Source organism: Primulina eburnea, chromosome 1, assembly GCF_022965805.1.
Source record: "Primulina eburnea isolate SZY01 chromosome 1, ASM2296580v1, whole genome shotgun sequence".
Classification (NCBI taxonomy): domain Eukaryota; kingdom Viridiplantae; phylum Streptophyta; class Magnoliopsida; order Lamiales; family Gesneriaceae; genus Primulina; species Primulina eburnea.
In genome coordinates, this window is record NC_133101.1 from 25,006,387 (window position 1) to 25,030,798 (window position 24,412).

The 24,412-nt window shown below is 36.8% G+C and overlaps 2 protein-coding genes across 3 annotated transcripts; one reads left to right on the top strand and one right to left on the bottom strand.

Moving 5' to 3' along the window:
* Window positions 1-18,506: 18,506 nt before the first annotated feature.
* LOC140829509 (F-box/kelch-repeat protein At1g22040-like) lies at window positions 18,507-21,216 on the top strand. The gene is given in 3 exon segments (XM_073192790.1): window positions 18,507-18,707; window positions 19,553-19,917; window positions 19,919-21,216. Coding segments are annotated over 2 exon segments (1,431 nt in total). The 5' UTR covers window positions 18,507-18,707; window positions 19,553-19,569; the 3' UTR covers window positions 21,002-21,216.
* A 750-nt stretch (window positions 21,217-21,966) lies between these two features.
* On the bottom strand, window positions 21,967-22,710 carry LOC140811878 (uncharacterized). 2 transcript variants are annotated; one of them, XR_012113563.1, is made up of 3 exons: window positions 22,574-22,710; window positions 22,320-22,417; window positions 21,967-22,224 (listed from the first exon to the last, which is right to left on the bottom strand). XR_012113563.1 is itself a non-coding variant. In XM_073169999.1 (3 exons), the coding sequence occupies exons 1-3, from the start codon at window positions 22,696-22,698 to the stop codon at window positions 22,045-22,047; spliced, it is 375 nt and encodes a 124-aa protein (XP_073026100.1). In that variant the 5' UTR covers window positions 22,699-22,701; the 3' UTR covers window positions 21,967-22,044. The 2 variants fall into 2 exon arrangements, 1 of the variants encoding a protein (XP_073026100.1); XM_073169999.1 differs by having other exon boundaries at window positions 22,320-22,389; window positions 22,574-22,701.
* Window positions 22,711-24,412: the final 1,702 nt, after the last annotated feature.

Here is a 24,412-nt window from a genome sequence, read left to right on the forward strand (position 1 = left end):
AAATCAAACACTTCATATTTATATAAAATATTCATTTTTTTTTTAAATAGTAGCAATTATGCATGGCTTATACGTAATCTGATTTTCGGGTTCTACAATTTTAAATACCTATGGAAATGTAAGATTAATTATGAGAATTTATTTAGGATGCATGCTCTATATAGTTGGATTTAAGGATTGAATTGCAGGAATTGAGAATTTTAAAGACCTAATTGTAATTACTAATAATTTGAGGACCTAAGTGCAAAACAAAATTCTAAGGGACTATTTTCGAATTTACCAAATTTTGGGGATTAAATTTTGAGTTCGAGAATTTAAAAGTTTAATGAGGTAAATATGGAAAATTTTATGGGGACAATAATGCAAATTTCGAAGAGTTATATGACCAAAATGTAAATTTGGAGAACTGTAAGGGCTAGATCGCAATTTTCAAAATTTTTAAGGATTAAATGCGAACTTTTGAGGAACGCTTGGGATTTTGAGTATTTATAGAAATGTAAGACGTGTTATGGGAATTAATTTTGGATTTAATAAATTTAAGGCTATTGAACCTATGATACGGGAAATCTATAAAATGAAATTGAGAATACTGAGAACTCATGGGTAATTGTGGAATTTTCGGGATTTAAAAAAAACAATTCTTGAGATGAGAATTGAAAGGTTTAAATGATAAAAATTTTCGGTAATTTAAGCTTGGAAAGATGATTAGAACCTCGAAATAGCTGGATTATAATGTTATAAGGAATGACAATCAAGGACACTGTAGGATGAATAAATCTTGGGCTTGAAAATTTAAGCGTTGGTGATATAACGTCGGGGCAAATTAAGAATTTAATGTTACGACAAGTTAAAGTAAAAATTTATCGGTTAGCTAAGTTATAAGAGCAAACATTGAGTTAGCGAATTTTTTTGGGAATTTAAGTTTGATGTGTCGTAAGTTTTAACCAGGATCTTAACAGTTAGAATTATAACTTTCGGGGAATTTGATTTTCTAGAAAGTTGAGTATGATGGATGGTTAGGTTACTCGATAGATGCATGTAAGAATTGAATTAGACATCTTATCTTGTGGAATTTTGAAAGTCATTAAGAAATTTGGGACTAAGCGGATATGTGGGCTGGAGTTATACTATCTAATATTATTTGGGTTGCATAAGCTTGAATTTCAAGATTTATAAGATAGGTGTTCATACATAATTTTTGGGTGAAATAAAAACAAAAGAGAATTAGAGACGTTCAACATAGAGTACCAATGAACTAACATTAAGATTTTAATTGAGTAAGAAATCCGAAATCTTGATATGGGAATTTTAGAACTCTATGGGTGATAAGAGCGAAGTTGAATTATTAGAGTAAGTTTATCGCTAACATGAGATAAATTATTAAGTTTTATACACTAGACTTAATTAAGCATTGATGATACTTAAGAATGCGACATTTGTTTCAATGAGGAAAGTCCAGAGTCTTACGCCTCAACTATATTGTAATTGGAAAGAAAATGGTTTAAGCATATAATTGAGACTTGAAGGGCTTTAAAATATTGGTAGAAAGTCGATGTTGTATAATTGGGTTTTATGGATTAACGTTATTTGAGGTTTAAGATTTGCAACAATTTTATATTTGGGGTATACTCGTAAATAGTTAAGTTATATAAGTTTGGGATGTAAGATAAAGATTCGATTCAAGGATCTTAGACTAATTTTTTTATGGAGCTAAGATAAGATTTAACTTTTAAGTGTATCACCCAGGATAGAAAGTTGATCAGTAACCTTTGGTGCTAAGAGTCTTTAAGTTGAACTGCGTAAATGCTAATGTAATAGGTCGTTGAACATTACGGGTATAGTATAAGGAAGGTAAGACATGATAAGTTTGAACCACCAATTCTAATATTTGGAACGATGAGAAAAGTCAGAATTCGAGGTCATAGTAAAGTAAAGCTAAGTTACCATAAGTCGTTTTAAGTTGCGATTCGCAAATGATATTTTTGGTAGGCAATCTAATTAGGATTGAAGAAACGTAAGGACAGCCTATAATTTAATTTTTATCAGAGTAGCGCAGCGGTAGCGTGGATTTTTGGGATAATAGAATTAAGAATCTGAACATTTGGATTATCGAGGATTAGCGAATTTCGGGGACGAAATTCAATTTAAAGGGAGAAGATTGTAACGACCGAAAATTAGATTACGTATAAGCCATGCATAATTGCTACTATTTAAATTAAAAAAAGGAATTTTTAATTAAATATATGAAGTGTTGAAGTCATTTTAAAAAATTTTAGATCATGATTATTTATTTTAAAAGTAGATGTTTAGTTTTGTCTTTTCAGGTTAAATACGCGAGGCCGGACCGGAGTTGGAGATTAGAGATAAGATTAATAATAAGAAAAATATTCCTAAATTTAATTTAAGTCAAGTAATAATTTAATTTAAAGAAAAAGAATGTGGGGACCCGGACGCTAATCATATTCTTAATCATCATTGGACTAATTAATCAATTATAAAACAGGGTCTAAAAATTTTTCTTTTTAAATCGCGGAACGTAGTGAAATAAAACATATATACATCTCAGTATATAAAATACAAATCCTGTATTACAAAACATTTATTCAAACTAGAGTTTAACATCTAATATCAAGTGTTCAAACCCTATCTCAGATCAAAGTCCGAAGTCTCCACTCTAACTCGATCTCTCCTCATCTCCTCGACCCTGAACATGTCCCACCTGTTGTCAAGTACACATACAGACAAGACAACAGCCGGATAAACCGGTGAGAATAACTCCCAGTATAAATCAATGAAACATGCAATCATATAAACAAATATAAAGCATGTAATCAGGTATCAACAATATGTAACGAATCTGAAACATAATCAATAACACACTGTCAACTATACTCGTAGCTACATAATTCAGACTGGACTCAATCCTAGTCTAGGGATCCCGGTTCCAGAAGTTGGCATGCATATATCGACTAACAGTAATAGAAAAGACTCCAGTTCTATCCACGCCGATATAATATCGATTATCAGTAATAGAAAAGACTCCAGTTCTATTCACACCGATACAGTATCGATTAACAGTAATAGACACAGCCCTAATTCTATTCACATTGATATATTATCGATTACCAGTAATAGAGCAAGCCCTGATTCAATCCACATTGATATGATATCGATTACCAGTGATAGAACAAAGTCCGATTCTATCCACATCGATATAACATCGATTAACAGTAATAGAAAGAACGATGAATCTATCCACATCGATATAATATCAATTAACAGTAATAGAAGAAGCTATACATCTATCCACATCGATATAATATCAACCAACAGTAATAGAAGAAGCTATCAATCTATCCACATCGATAACCAAACATCCAGTGACAGTCTTTGGCACAACCGCCAATACACCATCTTATGACATCGTGCAATGTGCCCATGGCGATCCCACCACTAACGGCACTTCTGTCATAAGATTACTCTTCTAATACCTGTAATCTATAATTCAAGAAAACAAGTATATCAATCAATCAATGCAAGTATCAATGCAATAAAGTAAAGTATGTGATTTAGGGAAACCCGAGTCTAAACCGACTCAAGTCCATCTCCCAATACCACATTGACTTATACCTTTGTCTTCATGATCTGACGAAGACGAAGACTCCATTTCACGTCTGTCCATGTCAATCTGAATTCACAATATCGAATAGACTGTGTCAATATACAGCTCAGTTCAAAGCCTGTTCTGATTAATATCGAATCAAGACACAATCCAATTCATATCGACAATATCACGATATAATCACAATCAATACTGAGTCTGATCAATATCAATTCATTGATATTTCGACGGTATGACAATACAATTTCAGTAACCCCGTCAATCCCAACATCACAGATATAATACCAGAGCTCATAATCAATATCGATACTAGTCATAATCTCAATAACAATACCTATCTGATATGAATTCTCAGTCACATCGACTCCGAAAATCATAACAATTACATAAACGGTCCGTTTCTCAATCTGACTTCGCTTCTACGATGTCTAGCATGACAAGAACATCATATATGAATCCTATTCAATTCTGACAATAGTCTAATTTCAAAACATGTCAAAACGTAGCAAAACTTACGTCCAGTTATAGTCTACGTTGATAGGAACTCAGTACTGTACTCAGATTCCAAATTTGACGGACGGATTTCACAGAATCGCAAATCTAAAAGGCGTAAGGATTTTTGAATGATTTTTCGATCCTTCCTTCCTTTCATTCTGAGGAGTTTACGTGTAATTCGTATATATATATATATATATATATATATATATATATATATATATATATATATATATATATCACTTGTTGCATGTAACTCAACGTGTCAACTTTTCCTCATTTTGCTCGGCGCTCGGGCGGTAATAAATTGCCGCCCGAGCGCGAGGTATTCTGCCCTCACGATGTATCGTTGGCGCTCGGGCGGTCAAAAACTACCGCCCGGGCGCCACCTCCTCTGCCCGAAACACACCATATTGAGCTTTGGCGCTCGGGCGGTTACTTTCTACCGCTCGGGCGCCAATTGTTCTGCCCAAAATTCGTATCATTCATATTCTTTGCCCAATCTGGTCTTGGACTGGCCGGACTATAATCACTTCAATTAATCAATAAATAATTTCAGATTAATTTCCAGATTACATTCTTATACCCAAATCATTTCAGATTACGGTAATCAAATTCTCGGACATTACATTTCTCCCCCTCTAAGATATGATTTCGTCCTCGAAATCACAAACACTCAACTCGTGTTATACAGATAATCAGATCATATCTCAAATCAGATACAAGAAGGAGATTACAGAAATTACAATGATCTCATATCAATGAAATCACTCGTGATAGAATCAACCTCAGAACCATGGCTATACAGCATCCGTGTATACCCATCGATAACTCAACACAATCAATCTCATTATCTGTTAATCCCTGTCACAGACATACTCCATCTTCGGCTTCAAATACCAACAGTCATCATCCGACATTGGCTTAATAGTCTATGTATTCTGAGCTATCCTCATTTCTTCTGAATCAGTTTCTTTTTTTTTTCTTATCAGATTTCTGTTCCCATTAATTCCAATCTCAGGCATCACTGCACTATCATTCCTATAAGAAGGAAAATAGCAGTTTTCACTGTACAATACTTCAACTCAAGCTATTTCGATACTCGTTTAGTAGCTATTATCGTACAATAATTCAAAAATGACAATGAATCATGTCAACTAGTGCTATAATCCAGCACTACATTTCCTGGATATCCTCCAGTATCAGGATAGTTCACTCCGACTATCCGTCAATCTATACATCATAGATAAAAAATCATGCCATAGACTCAGCCAAAAGTATAAAATCAAACGAAAATCACAGTCTGATAAAATCAACTCTGGCATTCAATACAATCTGACTCCCGTTTCTGACATACCTCTCAGTCGTCTGGTCATATTTGTACGTCATCCTGTACAATATAACTTATGCAGATTTGAACAATCGTTCAATCCTAACCACTATCTTGGAAAGATTGTAGTAGTGTCATCACACAATTAATAGAAATGTACTCCCATTTCTATTTAAAAAAATCGACAATCAAGAGAATCAATCTCTTGGTTTCCCTCTTTCTGTCTTCAATTGTTGGCAATTCACATATTTCAATACATATTCTGCCACAACTGATCGCATTTGTTTATATCAAAACCATACTTTCAAATTTCATACCTGTTCTGTTACGGAAAAGAATACTGAATCGATCACTGTGCACTTCTGACCCTGTCTGTCATTCCAGATTCGGAATATTCGGCACAACCAAGATATATATATAACAGTAATACCTACCTGATGCTCTGATCGACGCTCAGATTCGGTTGCACTGTATATAATCACAATAATATATCACAATCGGTATCATATACGGATTCCGAATAATATCAATATCGGCTCCGATTCGAGTATAAATAAATATCTGATAATGCTGACTAACTGATCACATCTTCAAATCGTTTAGATCAACTGCTATATCTTCTTCGAATGTAATGTCCCCCAAACAATATCATCTGTCTCAATACTGTTCAGAACAATAACAATTCGCAAGAAATTTCAAAACAACAATCGGATATAATAACCTACCAAACTCCAGCAAATATAACTATCTGATATTGCTGTTGTTTCAGTCAGTAATCACTGTCCTCAACTATCTTTATATCCAAACCATTTTGTATACAATAATCTGAACTCCCAGATTATTCCATACAAGATATTCAATTCAATCAATCATATATCACGAGTATATCAACGCATCATAGTTACCCGGTATAAAATCATCAGAATACCTCTGAATACAGGATTCATCAGCCCATAACAGAACTGAGATATCTCATAGAGAAATATATATTCAGATATAACTCTAACTCTCAAGCCATAAATCATCAAACTGCTATCTCAATTCTTTTAATTCATTCAGTATTATTCTATACATAATTCTAAAATAACACAAGTACCTGGTATAGAATCAAGGCTGTAATCCATTTCCCTGATACAAAGCAAATCTAAAATCTAAATCTGCGAGACTATAGCAAATCTCCTGCTATCGACAAATCAGCTCCTGATATGCTCAATTTCAGTAATCAACTGAATATATAAGGAATTACTCCATTCCTTTCGATAATCATCAAGTCATATAGTACGGATATCAAGGAATTCAAAATCGAGAATTCTTACCGTACATTATTTATTCTTTGGCCATTTCAGGTCAAAATCTTACCATCTCCTGGCAAGAATCTATACTCACTCTGTACTTGTTATTATATATCAATAATATAGTTAAAATCAAACAACACAAGTACAACATCATCTAATTCCATCTCATTCTCATTTTACTGCAGTATATGATATTTACAGAATTCACTGATAACAATCTTTTCCTTCAAAAGATAAAGGACTCAATACTACAGTATACACAGACCCAACAGATACAACATATATCAATGTTGTTCATACAAAATCACGTATATAATGTATGAATACTTCACAATACATCTTCAACATAATCATAAAAGAACAGTTACCTGTTACAATCTCATCAAGTCTGTCCTGGGTCTGTCTCCTGGTCCTTACAACCAGATGGTTCTGCTCCATAAGATATCCGGAAGCTTTTCTGCGGACACACTCTAGCAAAATGTCCTTGCTGTTTACAAATGCGGCAGTTGCCAAACACTCCTCGGCACTGTTCTGTGGAATGTCTTCCCCCGCAATTTCTGCAATAGATGCCAGTATAACTCGGACTAGAACCGCTAGAGCTAGATGAACCGCTCCCAAAATTCTTGAATTGCTTCTTTTGAACTTTAAACATCTCTTTCTTTCCCCCACTACCGCTGCCAATCTCGATTCTGGAAAGCAGTTGTTGTGGTATCGGTGTTGGAAGAACATATGCAGCTTCTTTTTGTCTCATTAGAACGGTTTCTGCTCTTCTGGCTCGATTCAGAGTATCAGCAAAATTACTCGGTTGTTTCACAGTTACCAAGGTACGTATTTCCGGATTCAAGCCTTTGATAAATTGATCAGCTACAGCTGTATCATTTCTAGCCACTTGCGGACCAAACTGCAACAAGGTAAAGAAATGGGCCAAATATTCATCGATCTTCAATGGACCCTGCCTCAAATTTGCAAATTCTGCTCTTTTATCCTCTCGATATGATAAAGGTACAAACCTTTGATAAAATTCAACCTTGAAAAGTTTCCACGTAATCGTGAAACCACGCTGTACTATGGCTTCCCGGTTTACCAGCCACCAACTCCTAGCGACTTCCCGTAGTTGATTCCCAACCAGTTTAATTCTGCACTCGTCTGTGAATCCCAGAAATTCAAACAGCATTTCGATCTCCTCCAGCCAAGTCTCACAATCAGCTGGTGTCTCAACACCCCTCAAAATCGGTGGTTGAAATGACTGAAATCTTATCATCTGTGTTTTCATCAGAGTTTCAGACACATCCATCTGATCATACGATGTACTACCCCGTTCTGGAATTCGTCTAGGAGGAATATCTGATAATTACAGGTATTAGTTGTAGTGACCCGTTCCAGAATCACCTACTAATCAAAAACTAAGCATGCAATTAACCTAATTAACAATAATCAGAGATAATAGCGGAAACAACTAACAAAATAATGGTTATACAACCCAATCGAAGTCTAGAATAACTCAAAATAAAATATCCAATACAACCATATCGAATCAAAACAATACCGATAAACTAAACCAACCAGCTACTCAACGTCCTCCTCCTGCTCCTCCTGAGCTGTCCAACCTGAGGCCTGCCCCGTGGGAATGGGGTGTCCAAGAATAAACAAAACCGAGGACGTGAGAGATAAGAACGCCCAGTACAAAAGTATGAGTATACAGACCTATATGAAATGCACATGCTATGATCATGATACCGGGGTAGTCAAGAAACAGGAGTCACAAAGGAAAGGATCTCAACAATGCTCAGTCTAGAGGCGCCAAGTGGATAGTGCCGCGCGGTCCAACCTCTGGGTCACTGCATCCACTACAAGACAGACGTGGACCTAAAATGTCCCGGACCACCGAAGCCCTCCCGACCCGTCGGCCACTGTGTACTCTCGGTGTCCATGCGTCCACAAGACAGGGCTGAGCGGCCCCAAGATATAGCTTATCTCGAAAGAGATACAGCTCAACAGTGAAGGCTATCTCGAAGGAGGTACGGCTCAACATGAAATGCAACGTGCAGTAATAAACGTGACATAATAGCATGCATCATATGACATATATCAATGCACCACATAATCATGCAACACATATAAGAATGTATACTCAACCAGGATATCTCGGATAGTACTTTCGTACCTCTATCACAGCAATCCTAATCCACTGGAACAACCAGACAACAGGTCTAATCCAAGCCTATTCATCAAGTGAAAACCATCACTAAACTTATCTACCAGACTTAACTAGATAATCCTGAGATAAATACTGATAAAATTCCAAACCTTCGTCCGTCGCTAGCCCGCTGATGCCGCTAGCTCCCAACTAGAGCACAGCTCTGCTACAAGACCAGCAGCTCCCCGCTAGTGCCCAAATCTCGGAACAAGACTAGAACCTGTCAGAAACGACTGATATGCTACGGAACTCTCTGAATTGGCGAGTCAAAATGAGGAAATCCGACCACTATTTATAGGCCATGTTCGGATCCTCCGAACACCACTTCGGAACGTCCGAACGCTACGTGTCCATTGGCTCTTGACAGCTCATGATCGGATCCTCCGATCATACACTTCGGACCGTCCGAACATGCACGTGTCCAGCTGCTCTTGACACCTCATGATCGGATCCACCTAACCCACTTCGGACCTTCCGAACTCTTCGGTGCTTCCGAACCATCTTCGGTCCGTCCGATCATGACTCGGTCAAAATTACACATTAAACCTTCATAATCACCATTATTCCGTTAATTACCCAATTTGGAATTCGGGCTACTACATTCTCCCCCCCTTAAAAACGATTTCGTCCTCGAAATCTAGGCAAGAGAATGAACAAAACGAAACAACTCTCCATGCGCTCTAACCAATCTTCCGCATCATCGGGAGTCTCACCGCCAACTAAAGGCTTAGGTCCCATCTGCATGAAACGATGCATATCGAAACGCCTAGGACCATCCCGACGATGACGATGCTCACGATGACGTCTATGATCGTCCTGGTCACCCCAACGACCTACACTCCCCTGACTACTCCCGTCACCAAAGTGGTCAGCCATCGCTACAACATAGAATGAGGAACTAGTAAATTGGTCAACGGAAATCCCAAAACAGAAATCTATATCCCAAAAACGTACGCATGCTCTGATACCATAAATGTAGTGACCCGTTCCAGAATCACCTACTAATCAAAAACTAAGCATGCAATTAACCTAATTAACAATAATCAGAGATAATAGCGGAAACAACTAACAAAATAATGGTTATACAACCCAATCGAAGTCTAGAATAACTCAAAATAAAATATCCAATACAACCATATCGAATCAAAACAATACCGATAAACTAAACCAACCAGCTACTCAACGTCCTCCTCCTGCTCCTCCTGAGCTGTCCAACCTGAGGCCTGCCCCGTGGGAATGGGGTGTCCAAGAATAAACAAAACCGAGGACGTGAGCGATAAGAACGCCCAGTACAAAAGTATGAGTATACAGACCTATATGAAATGCACATGCTATGATCATGATACCGGGGTAGTCAAGAAACAGGAGTCACAAAGGAAAGGATCTCAACAATGCTCAGTCTAGAGGCGCCAAGTGGATAGTGCCGCGCGGTCCAACCTCTGGGTCACTGCATCCACTACAAGACAGACGTGGACCTAAAATGTCCCGGACCACCGAAGCCCTCCCGACCCGTCGGCCACTGTGTACTCTCGGTGTCCATGCGTCCACAAGACAGGGCTGAGCGGCCCCAAGATATAGCTTATCTCGAAAGAGATACAGCTCAACAGTGAAGGCTATCTCGAAGGAGGTACGGCTCAACATGAAATGCAACGTGCAGTAATAAACGTGACATAATAGCATGCATCATATGACATATATCAATGCACCACATAATCATGCAACACATATAAGAATGTATACTCAACCAGGATATCTCGGATAGTACTTTCGTACCTCTATCACAGCAATCCTAATCCACTGGAACAACCAGACAACAGGTCTAATCCAAGCCTATTCATCAAGTGAAAACCATCACTAAACTTATCTACCAGACTTAACTAGATAATCCTGAGATAAATACTGATAAAATTCCAAACCTTCGTCCGTCGCTAGCCCGCTGATGCCGCTAGCTCCCAACTAGAGCACAGCTCTGCTACAAGACCAGCAGCTCCCCGCTAGTGCCCAAATCTCGGAACAAGACTAGAACCTGTCAGAAACGACTGAAATGCTACGGAACTCTCTGAATTGGCGAGTCAAAATGAGGAAATCCGACCACTATTTATAGGCCATGTTCGGATCCTCCGAACACCACTTCGGAACGTCCGAACGCTACGTGTCCATTGGCTCTTGACAGCTCATGATCGGATCCTCCGATCATACACTTCGGACCGTCCGAACATGCACGTGTCCAGCTGCTCTTGACACCTCATGATCGGATCCACCTAACCCACTTCGGACCTTCCGAACTCTTCGGTGCTTCCGAACCATCTTCGGTCCGTCCGATCATGACTCGGTCAAAATTACACATTAAACCTTCTTAATCACCATTATTCCGTTAATTACCCAATTTGGAATTCGGGCTACTACATTAGTAATAACAGGAGACAAGTCCGTCTCAATCCCAATCCTGATCAGCTTACCTCTGATCAAGAATTGGTTCTGATTCCGTTTCATATAATACATATTACCAAATCATCTCCGATATCCAGGTAACATGTAGTTTAATACACAGTAACAACATACTGAAATCTTAGCAGATACAATGTTATTTCAACATTATATGCATTTATATGCCATATAAATCCAGGCAATAAAACATAATATCATGCTAGCATACATATAAATCATCAGTATATGAAATCACATGCTAGCAATCACATGCAGGGAAAGAAAACTCAATCTACCCCGCTCACTAACTTTTATGTCAGTGCTAAGGAACCTACAATTCAAGGACCTACAGCTCTGATACCACCTGTTGTGGGGACCCGGACGCTAATCATATTCTTAATCATCATTGGGACTAATTAATCAATTATAAAACAGGGTCTAAAAATTTTTATTTTTTAAATTGCGGAACGTAGTGAAATAAAACATATATACATCTCAGTATATAAAATACAAATCCTGTATTACAAAACATTTATTCAAACTAGATTTTAACATCTAATATCAAGTGTTCAAACCCTATCTCAGATCAAAGTCCGAAGTCTCCACTCTAACTCGATCTCTCCTCATCTCCTCGACCCTGAACATGTCCCACCTGTTGTCAAGTAGACATACAGACAAGACAACAGCCGGATAAATCGGTGAGAATAACTCCCAGTATAAATCAATGAAACATGCAATCATATAAACAAATATAAAGCATGTAATCAGGTATCAACAATATGTAACGAATCTGAAACATAATCAATAACACACTGTCAACTATACTCGTAGCTACATAATTCATACTAGACTCAATCCTAATCTAGGGATCCCGGTTCTAGAAGTTGGCATGCATATATCGACTAACAGTAATAGAAAAGACTCCAGTTCTATCCACGCCGATATAATATCGATTATCAGTAATAGAAAAGACTCCAGTTCTATTCACACTGATACAGTATCGATTAACAGTAATAGACGCAACCCTAATTCTATTCACATTGATATATTATCGATTACCAGTAATAGCAAGCCCTGATTCTATCCACATTGATATGATATCGATTACCAGTGATAGAACAAAGTCCGATTCTATCCACATCGATATATCATCGATTAACAGTAATAGAAAGAACGATGAATCTATCCACATCGATATAATATCAATTAACAGTAATAGAAGAAGCTATACATCTATCCACATCGATATAATATCAACCAACAGTAATAGAAGAAGCTATCAATCTATCCACATCGATAACCAAACATCCAGTGACAGTCTTTGGCACAACCGCCAGTACACCATCTTATGACATCGTGCAATGTGCCCGTGGCGATCCCACCACTAACGACACTTCTGTCATAAGATTACTCTTCTAATACCTGTAATCTATAATTCAAGAAAACAAGTATATCAATCAATCAATGCAAGTATCAATGCAATAAAGTAAAGTATGTGATTTAGGGAAACCCGAGTCTAAACCGACTCAAGTCCATCTCCCAATACCACATTGACTTATACCTTTGTCTTCATGATCTGACGAAGACGAAAACTCCATTTCACGTCTGTCCATGTCAATCTGAATTCACAATATCGAATAGACGGTGTCAATATACAGCTCAGTTCAAAGCCTGTTCTGATTAATATCGAATCAAGACACAATCCAATTCATATCGACAATATCACGATATAATCACAATCAATACTGAGTCTGATCAATATCAATTCATTGATGTTTCGACGGTACGACAATACAATTTCAGTAACCCCGTCAATCCCAACATCACAGATATAATACCAGATCTCATAATCAATATCGATACTAGTCATAATCTCAATAACAATACCTATCTGATATGAATTCTCAGTCACATCGACTCAGAAAATCATAACAATTACATAAACGGTCTGTTTCTCAATCTGACTTCGCTTCTATGATGTCTAGCATGACAAGAACATCATATATGAATCCTATTCAATTCTGACAATAGTCTAATTTCAAAACATGTCAAAACGTAGCAAAACTTACGTCCAGTTGTAGTCTACGTTGATAGGAACTCAGTACTGTACTCAGATTCCAAATTTGACGGACGGATTTCACATAATCGCAAATCTAAAAGGCGTAAGGATTTTTGAATGATTTTTCGATCCTTCCTTCCTTTCATTCTGAGGAGTTTACGTGTAATTCGTATATACATATCACTTGTTGCATGTAACTCAACGTGTCAACTTTTCCTCATTTTGCTCGGCGCTCGGGCGGTAATAAATTGCCGCCCGAGCGCGAGGTATTCTGCCCTCACGATGTATCGTTCGCGCTCGGGCGGTCAAAAACTACCGCCCGAGCGCCACCTCCTCTGCCCGAAACACACCATATTGAGCTTTGGCGCTCGGGCGGTTACTTTCTACCGCTCGGGCGCCAATTGTTCTGCCCAAAATTCGTATCATTCATATTCTTTGCCCAATCTGGTCTTGGACTGGCCGGGCTATAATCACTTCAATTAATCAATAAATAATTTCAGATTAATTTCCAGATTACATTCTTATATCCAAATCATTTCAGATTACGGTAATCAAATTCTCGGGTATTACAAAGAATGTTTTAGGACTTATTAAATTAATTAGAACTAAGTTGTTAAATAAATTATTTTAGGTTCAATATTTGATTAAAGCTTAAATAAAAAGGTGAAAACAATGGAGGATGAATTAATCTAGGTATAATACATTCAAGAAATTAAACATAGCATTTAAACATTTAAATTTGATGTTATGTATGCCATACAAGATTCTAAGCAAGATTCTAAACTAAATTAATTGTTATTGCATTAAAATATATATAATGAAGGTTTAAAATCTTAAACAATTAAAATGCAAGGTTTAAATAAAAATATACAATGCAAATTAGTAATAATGACCAACATTTAAAATATTTCAAAAGGTTAGTAACTCCCCATTCAAGCCACCTCTAAATAGACTTCATGGTGTAGGCATCCCTCATTTTAGTTCTCTAATTATTAATAATTCAAAAAATACAATTCCACTTCATTCCCCTCAACCTATGAGCCTAGAATATGAACTGATCGGACAACAAAAGAATGAGAACAAGAATCGGCTAATAAAGAATGAGAAACAATTCAAAAAGTCATTCAAAGCCTTCACTTGTAGCCTCCCACCTTAATGCATATTATGGCACCTTAACACCTCTTATAACCAGCACCTCCATTACATAACATTCTTCTATCTCAATGACCGAAATAATCAGAAAATAACAACAGCTTAGAATCGGCTAAGAGCAGCAGAAACGAGAAGATAGAAACCAACTCCGTTCCGCCGCGCCGTATTGTCGTATTGGTTTGTTCTTCTTCAAAACGATTTCCAGTCATGTATATATTGTTTCTTTGCTCTTCAATCAAGTTCTATAGATATGTTTAAACCATTATGTAAGTATGATTCAAGCAAGAACATGAAAATGACAGCAAGAAATTTTTAGAAAATTCTGTACAGCATCTCGGCCCTTGGTATTTATCTTCACGGTTGAGTTGTTTTTGCTTAGTCCAAGTGATTGTTTCGGTTCCAGGCTGTCAAGGATTCCTATAGGCATGCTTCAGAGGGTGTTAGAGTGTTGTTAGTCCATTTTTTTCAGTCCATACACTCAGTACAAAGAATGGACAGCAACAATTCCATTAAGTGCAGATTTTGTCAAAAATTCTGTCAATTGGTTGTTTGGGATGGGAGTTCGAATCATGGCTGTCCTAGGGACTGTAGCCATGGTTAGAACCCTTCCTTATCCTGTCTAGGACGTGACCAAGGTGTTCTTTCAAATCTTGGTTCATGGCCCCATCGAATTTTTAAAACAAAACACACACATGTCCCATGGTTCATTTTTTTGGTATGGGTGATGAGTTTCGGGTTCTCTGTGTTTGGATGGATTGTGGCTGGCTTCTAACCTATATCCATGGTTCATACAATACTCCCTCATGTCTAGATCGTGCCATGGTTGATCATATAGCCAGTGGAACGAAATAAGACAACAAATTCATTCGAATACTACAGCACAGAATTTTCTGGGTAATCTCGGTTTGAGCTGTGCATTGTCCTAGGTGTTGGCCCGATTTGTGGTTGGCTTTTAGCCCTTAGCCATGGTCCAAGCCATGCCTTAGGATGTTGGTAAGGGTCTCTGGTCGGTGGTTCAAGCCCCAATGGCCAGGAGATTCATAAATTGAGCAAAACAAGCAAGCTGCTACTGCTGCACGTTTGACAGCAACTTTGGGTCACGTTTTTGGTGCTCGTTTGAGTTCTTGGTTGGCTTTTAGCCCATTGCCTTGGACTGGACAGTACCTTAATGGGTTAGGAAAGTCATGTTTTTGGCCGTTCGTGATTTGGTCTAGTTTAGAGGTCGTACGAGAATTTACGGTTAAAGGTGCCAAAATGACTCTCGAAAGAGTATTTTATGTTTTTGGATTCCTTTCACCTATATTCGTGTTTTACAGTTATTATACATATTTTTCAGTATGTTTGGGGTATTTTTAATCATGGTTAAACGTTGGTTTAATGTTGGTTCGAGTTGGTACGAAGCCATGGTTAAAAATCAAGTTGTTGGTCCGAATCGTCTCTTTTTGGTTCTATTGTTAAATTTTTGTCAAGTTAAGATTTATTGCATGTGTCACATATTAGAAGTAAGTCGCAGCAAGCCTGGAAACGATTCAACTCATCCGGTAAAAATAAAGTTATAATTATATTACGTGCATAAAAATATAAAATGTTTATTTTTGAGATATATGCTATATGTCTTGTGGCCACCTTACATTTATGGGTTTGGAAGTCGGTAGGCGCAACCGAGGACCTCTCCGCCTGGTGACTTACGACCGGTTTATGATGATGTAATGGTACGGACATCCAGTCCAAGGGCTGTGATTGATCTCTACCGCCTATTATACTGTGGTTTAGTGTGATCAGGCGCTTACGCTATGTTATGTGTCACTTGCTTAGAAACATTATCTCTACCAGAAAAATTATGATATGTTATGACAGAGCTCTATTGAGCAAAGCTTTTACGTATGAATTTTCAGATATGCACGTAGTTATAATTAATCATGATACGATTTTCACCATACACTCTACGATACTTTATTTTTATAATGCATGCGATTTTATGTTATATATACTTGTTATTCACGATATATACATGCTGAGTCTTTAGACTCACTAGACTTGATTGTTGTAGGTATTGACGAGGTCGAGATCGTGAGCGGAGACCAGTGAGCGATCTTGGGACAGCAGTAGTAAACCCGAGGACCTTATGATTTAATTTATGCACCTTTTATTATTCAAACTCAGTTTTAATACGTTGGATTATTTTTAAGTTAATGTTTATGTTGGATTATTTTTAATTTGTTGGTTGAAAACAATATTTGCTTCCGCTGTTATTTTAAAGTTAAAAATTGTTTACATGTTTATTTTAATAAAATGAGACGAGATAATTATTTATTTAGAAAATTTTTAATAATTCTGCAAAATTATGAATATGAAATACGGACCTTTACACAAGCTGCTTCTGTTAAAGTAAGAATTCATAGTATCTTACCAACTCTGAATGACAGAATGTTTCCCAAATATGTCCAAAGTCAATAATATTTTTTTGGGCTACAAGGGCTAAATTCGGAAAAAACAAAGTCATATTTGATGGCATTTGACATAGATAATGGCAAGGAAATTTTGTCGGGAACAAGTACAACATCATTGAAAAGGAATATCCTACCTATTAAAGATTTTCAAATGTAAATATGCAGATTCAAGACTGAAGAAACGGAAGAACAACGATTACAAGCTTGCACACATATTTCAATATTAATTATTTCAAGATATTTGAGCACACTTAAGTGATCATAATTCAATTTGTTCAACTTAGCACACATATATAAAAATCAATCAAATCTTCAAGGATCACTTTGTGCTACATAAACAACTTAAACCATTCTAGCTAACCGTTGGTTATTCTGTTGTTATCTGGTGAACCGAGAGTTTTAAATTACCATTAATTATAAAGTTATCACTAAAGTTTTAATTTAGATAGGATAAGTCCTAATTGAAGTGAGTTGTTACAAAAAGTTGTAAAACTAAGTATTTTAATGAAGTCCTTCCGAAGTGGAAAAAGAGGTGACATATGAGTATTTATATACGAATATCTATAAATATATGTCCTATTTATATTACACACTTTACATTCTTGCTTGTTTGTATATCTAGTAATTCCTCATTAACTTTTGTTTTCATTAAAGTATATAACTTATCACTAGTCAAACCAGACTGTTTCCTCACTTGTTAATCTTTCAGTGGTTGAGTGAAGTTAGTCATTCAAAAATTTGTCTTAATAACCTAAATTTGTCAAGAACAACTCGATTTCAAGAAAAAATTTAAAATAGTTTATTCACTCTATCTACATCTATTTCGGTCCCAACATACATTTTCCTTAGCATCAATCTCCTCCAATATAATTCATGGAATCGAAAATTTATTGTGTAATCAAAACGTGCATATGATGTTGATTTGCCCATCAAATTTCGTAAATCATATAGAAACTCATACACTACGTCTCGAGTTGACAGTAGCAATTGTTGCTTCCCAACATCTCTCTTAATAAATTATTGTGATAATCGAATCTGTGACTGACTTTGACATATGTAGTGTTTGCAAATACTTAAAAAAATAATTATGGACATCTTATTTACAAATTTGCAAAACTTTGTAAAAGAAAAGTACTTATTCAATTTTGCAATTACAATCACTACTTAATTGTAATATCAAACACTTGTTATTTTATCAAAAGTTAAATTTGATGATAACAGAGTAATTTTCAATTGATTTTTTTTACTAATGAATCAATGATCTAAAAACAATTATAAAAATGTAATTGACTAATTGATATATTAACAAGCACATTTTGAAGATGACTTTTTTTGCATTTGAATAATATTAAACTTTATTAGTCCACCAAATTTATTAGTCCACCAAAAAGTTATATTATCCTTTTATAATCTTATTATATATTTATTATAATTTAAAAGAATGAAGATGAACTAGTTTAATGAAAAAGTCACCAAAGGCTGTGGAAACGGGGGCGAGTCCCTACGGTAATAAATCCCACAAAATAAAAATATCTGAAAATACGACCACTTAATAATGTCTACACCTCACCTCGCCATTTGATCTTGGGAATCCCTCCCTATTTCTCCGATAATTTTTGTTTTCATTTTTTTCGTGCGCAATCTGAGACTTGTGGGTGATTTTGTCAGTGAATTTTTGAGGTAAATTGATTAATTTTTTGTTGTTGGGTGTGGTGTTGGTGGTGTTCTTGTGGGTGTCTTGGGCTGAATTCTTGTTTCTATGGACGTAAAATTTGGTTTGCCGTTCTGTGGGGTTGGGGGGGGGGGGGGGGGGTGTCTCAATTTCAGGATTTTTCATCTGGCTCTCTTTAATTTCGCAGAATTTTGTGATATATATATTTTTTGGGAATAAATGAGCCATGTTAGCAACATTTTGGTGTTCTTGTTTTTGGAGCTATTTGTAGTTGATCTTGAATTGAAATTTTGGTATTTCGAGTGGTTTAGGTTTCAAATTCTTTGTCTGATATGACTCCGCAAGCAAATTGGATCGCTGTGATTGGTTTCAATTTTCTGTAATTGATGAAATTCCATCTGTTTTTGATACTGTAGAAGTAAGCTGTTAGCATGATTTTTGGTTCCATGATTAGTTTGAGACTTGGGGAGTTTCAGTCTTCCTTCTCTTTTTCCACAGAGGAGACCTCGAGCTTTTCTGAGACTGTGATATGTGGTTGACTTGTGACTGGAATAGTTGGTCAATAACAGCTAATGCAAATGTGCAATCAATTTATAATTCTGGAGTTTCCGTTGGATTTACGATCTTGATATTGCATTTTTTGCCATTAATGTTCTTTCGATGTGGATTTTAATGGTTTTTGTACATTTGATGTGTTGAAGTGAAGGATGTTTATGTCGTTACATTGCTTAATTTTTAAGTTATTTCATTTGTTCTGATCATTGACTTTTTGGTCTTTGAAACTATCTAAAAATTTCGCCTGCACATGATATAGAAGTTGGTGCTGAGTTCTCTTTGTTTTCACTGATTAAAGGGTTAAGAAAGGAGTCGATGGGAGCTAGATTGAGTCTTAATAATGACAAGGTGAGCGCCAGTGACCTCTTTGAGGTGTCCCAAAGTGAAGCATGTAAGAGATTACGGAGATCTGACGGTTTTTGGAACGAAAATCCACGTTTGATTCCTAGTCTACCCGATGAGTTATCAATTCAGATTCTCGCGCGGCTCCCAAGAGTTTGGCATTTCGATGCAAAGCTGGTTTCAAGAAGCTGGAAAGCTGCTTTAACAGGTGCAGAACTTTATAAACTAAGAAAAGAACTTGGTGCAACTGAAGAATGGCTATACATATTGACTAAGATTAATGGTACTAGACTTGTATGGTATGCGCTGGACCCGGTCTCCTAAGATATGGCAACGGTTGCCTCTAATGCCAAATGTTGCTGCTGAAGATGGAACGAGATGGGGTCTATCTGGTATTCGATTGTGGAACATGGTCAATTCAAGCGTTGTTGCAGATGCCGTAAAGGCATTGTTTGGGAAGAAGGATGCATTGGACCAAATCCCTTTTTGTGGTTGTGCAATTGGAGCTGTTGATGGCTGCCTATACGTTCTTGGTGGATTTTCTAGGGCTTCAGCCATGAAATCCGTCTGGCGTTATGATCCTGTTGTAAATTCTTGGACTGAAGTGGCTCCCATGTCTACTGGCAGAGCTTATTGCAAGACCGGTGTTTTAAACAACCAACTTTATGTTGTTGGCGGAGTTACTCGGGGACGAGGTGGGCTTACTCCTCTTCAATCAGCAGAAGTTTTTGATCCGTGCTCTGGTATATGGTCCGAGGTACCTAGCATGCCGTTTTCAAAAGCTCAGGTGCTGCCAACCGCTTTTCTAGCTGATCTACTGAAACCTATTGCAACCGGGATGACCCCGTATCGGGGGAAACTATACGTTCCTCAAAGTTTGTATTGTTGGCCGTTTTTTGTTGATGTTGGAGGAGAGGTCTATGATCCAGAGACAAATTCTTGGGTTGAAATGCCATCTGGCATGGGGGAGGGTTGGCCTGCCCGGCAAGCCGGAACCAAATTAAGTGTCATTGTTGAAGAGGAGTTATATGCATTGGAGCCATCTAGCTCTCTAGATAGTGCCAGGATCAAAATGTATGATCATCAAGATGATTCTTGGAAAATAATTGAAGGGGATGTACCCATTCGCGATCTTGCTGATTCTGAATCCCCATATCTACTTGCGGGTTTTCTTGGAAGATTACACGTGATTTGTAAAGACGCAAATCATAGTATATCAGTGATGCAGGCCAGTAGGCAGAACCGGCTCGATCCCACTCCATCTACCTCAAGGGCTAATCTAGGTGAATCTTTGCAAGAGTCCTCGGAATCTGTTTCAGGATCATGGGAAAATATTTGGAAGGTCATTGCCACTACAAATGCTGGATCTACAGAGCTAGTTAGTTGCCAGATCCTTGATATCTAGCTCCTGCACTCGACCAAGTAAAATCTGTGTCCTAATCTTGCACACCGAGCTTCTGAACGGTCAGTTTACAAATTTTACATAATAATATGACCGTTGTGAATAAGATTCAGGCACCTTAGAATAGTAAATATATATATATCCTCGATGTCTAAATATATCATCTCTTGAAATGCATTTTCTGCTCGATTTCCACGTCTGGGAGAGCTACATTTTTACTCGGGCTATCTGGATTTTGAATGACATTCTGAGGGAAATTGTATAGAGAGATGCATTCAAAGAGTTTATTCTAAAGATACAGTCGATATATGCACATTTATACAGTCCAGTGAGTAATATTTACATCTATGACAAAAAATGGTCACCAAGCATTCAGTGAAATGACAGCCATGTCTAATTCTTAACAAGCATATATAATCTTCTTCTGTCGACTCTTTCATTTGTCTATGAAGAAGACTTCTCAGCCTCATTGGAGCTTCAATGATGTTTTCTATGTGACGAAATGCAGTAAACCTTGTAAATTCTTTTCCTGCTGGTCCAAATCCCACCCCCGGAACTGTTTTTATGTGTGCGTTCTCAAGTATTTCATTAAACACATCCCAAGAAAATGAACCCGGAAAATGAACCGAAAGATAAGGCGCATTTTCACCTCCATATGCCTTGAATCCCAATGATTTATAAGTCTGCAATAGTATATTTGCATTGTCCTAATAGCAATCAAGAAGGGAGAGTACACTCTGCAAACAGAGACTTTTATGAACTTGTCCAATAGGGGTGTGCTCAAATATCTGATGTAGTAACTTTATGAATTCTAGGACAAAACTTATATGATTTGGAAAAAAACATAATATTTGATAAAGATGATATTTAGGAGTAAAGAACAAGTTCCGCTTCTTGAATAAAGATAGAGTGGCGAGAACAGATCTAAATATTCGGGAAATGGGGGCCGAGGAGGGCAAGGTAACCATACAAGGCTGAAAGACGTATAATACAAGGTTTTGGGAGACTGGATATAATGGACTCCTCTAGTTACTTTGTGTACACCCTTATTTTGCAGATATGTTAACCCATGTTCTAAGAGATGGTCTGATAAACTCATGCAACAACCATATTACACAAGGAGCAATTTCCCTTCTCAAAGAGAATAAAATATCAAAATAAAGCTCGACGATTACCGGAAAAGTAGGATCTTGGGCGGCTACTGACATATTCGACCCAAATAGCAGCTGCAAGAAAATAGAAACACGAATTAACATCAACCCTCTTGCAACCAACAGAGAAAACCATGCACCTTCAACTCCTAGTTATATTCGATACATACCTGAAGGCGAGAGATATCACATTGAGCACCATCCGATACAAATACTTCCAAGTCATTTATACCCATTTGTCTATTGAATGTAATAGCCTTTCTTAGTTCTTGCAACATTAAAAACAAAATTTACACGACTAAACAAACATAAAAGGATTTCGAGAATTCAACTTTCAGTGTCGACCGATATGATAAAAATAAGAAATTCAACTAAATGTCACTACTTTTAACTAGCAAAACATATTTCAGTGAGTTATTTTTACCTTGCAACCTTGTTCAGCTCCACAGCCTCTATAACCTGTAGGTGTCGAAAGGCCCACTGCATACTGCAATATAGAGTGTCAAAAGTAAATTGTTTCAACCGGTTCAATGAAATTAAAGACAACATAGCTGTCTCAACGTAATGGAAAGCTAAAAAAAAGAAGGGATTTTGCGCGTATATGCGAGAGCAATCATAATTTTCAATAATTCCAATGGATCACCAACATGAGAAAATCCAACAAATCAACACTCCATCATAAGAGCACAAAATGGAAATAGTTTGTTTTCTATAGCTGATATGGACGGTGATACTAACAAGAAAATTTCTGCTAAACTGATGGACAAAAATAATTATGGATCCTATGTTGCTTCCGTAGCAGCGCGAACCATCTGTAAAAGAGGAAGATCGGAAATCTTAAGAAAACTCAACTATGATCATTCGAGATTAAATCCGAGGCATTAATGAAGCTGCAACCTTTTAAATGGGAAATTATTATGAAGGTTAATAAAAAGCCTTTAGAAAGATCAAGTATAGACTTGAAAGTTCTTCTTTTTAAGGATATACCTGGGAGGAAACTTTAAGCTTACTTTCAAGTTGGATGTAGAGGTGAATCACTAAGAAACTTTTGTTACTGAAAATCTCCTATATTTAGCATATTGTAGGAAGCGGATCATCTTCTCACTTTTCATTAATAAGTAGCTATGACCTTCCCAGTTTGAGACCAAATCGGTAAACCAATTACAAAGCAAGTATTTCAGTCCTAGCATAAAAAAAAAAGATGATTTAGAAACAAGAAGCTAGATGTAAGCGACATATGAGTCGTATTTGGCGGATATGATTTAGATGGCTATTTTAGACTATTTATGAATCAAATTTAATTAATTTAATTGAAGAATACAAGTATTTGTATCGATCAAAGTCTTCTAGTGAATCCTACCCGAGGTGGTAGAATGGATGACGTAGGAGCAGTTGAAGTCTCCAAACATCCATAAACATATCTTGTGTATTTTAACTATTTAACTATTGTTCTCAAACTGATTTAACCAGTTAGAGCATCCGTTGTTTCAGTTTTCACCATAACTGAATGAATGAATGCAAAAAACTAATCTAGTCTTCTGACTATTTAGTTACATAAGATATACAAATATATCAGTGTTTCTGAACGAAGGATTATTTCGAGTGTTTTCGCTTGGTTCTATACCAAATTCGATCTAATTCATCGGTATATACATTCTTAGAACACGATCTATTGCAGCTCTTGGAGAATATATTTTTTGAAGCACCTCAAGGTGCTCTGCAAACGATCCTTCAGTTGGTATCAGAGCTAGTTGTTCTAAGAAGGACATTTGAAAGCTGATATTTTAAAAAAAAAATTAAAATATTATTTAAAATAGATTTCAAAATCCTCTTAAATATTTTATGCGTCTGTTATGAGAAGAGAGAATGTTCCTGGCTCAGCAATTAACATTGTAGCCACTTCTCTCGATTCATTAACTTTTTTGTTTTAAGTAGCTTGCAGGGTTTAGAGTTCAACTGACAGTAGTTTAACTAAACTGCTCAAAGGACAATATTTCAGTTGCAAGTCTACCAGTCCAACTGATCAACAAACGAAACCCAACTACCAGCTGAAACTGATAAGTTAATTGGAGCTTAATCATCAGAAGTGCCGCCGCTTCATTGCCATATCAGATCAAATACAGATATCAATGCGGTTCAGCGCCAGTTGAGTCCAGTTTGAGTCAGCTCGACCAGTTAGCCAGCACTGAGATCAAGTCCAAAGGCAAATTAGCTAATCTTCTGGAAAAAGAAACTCAAAATATTTGCAGCATTCAAGGCGACC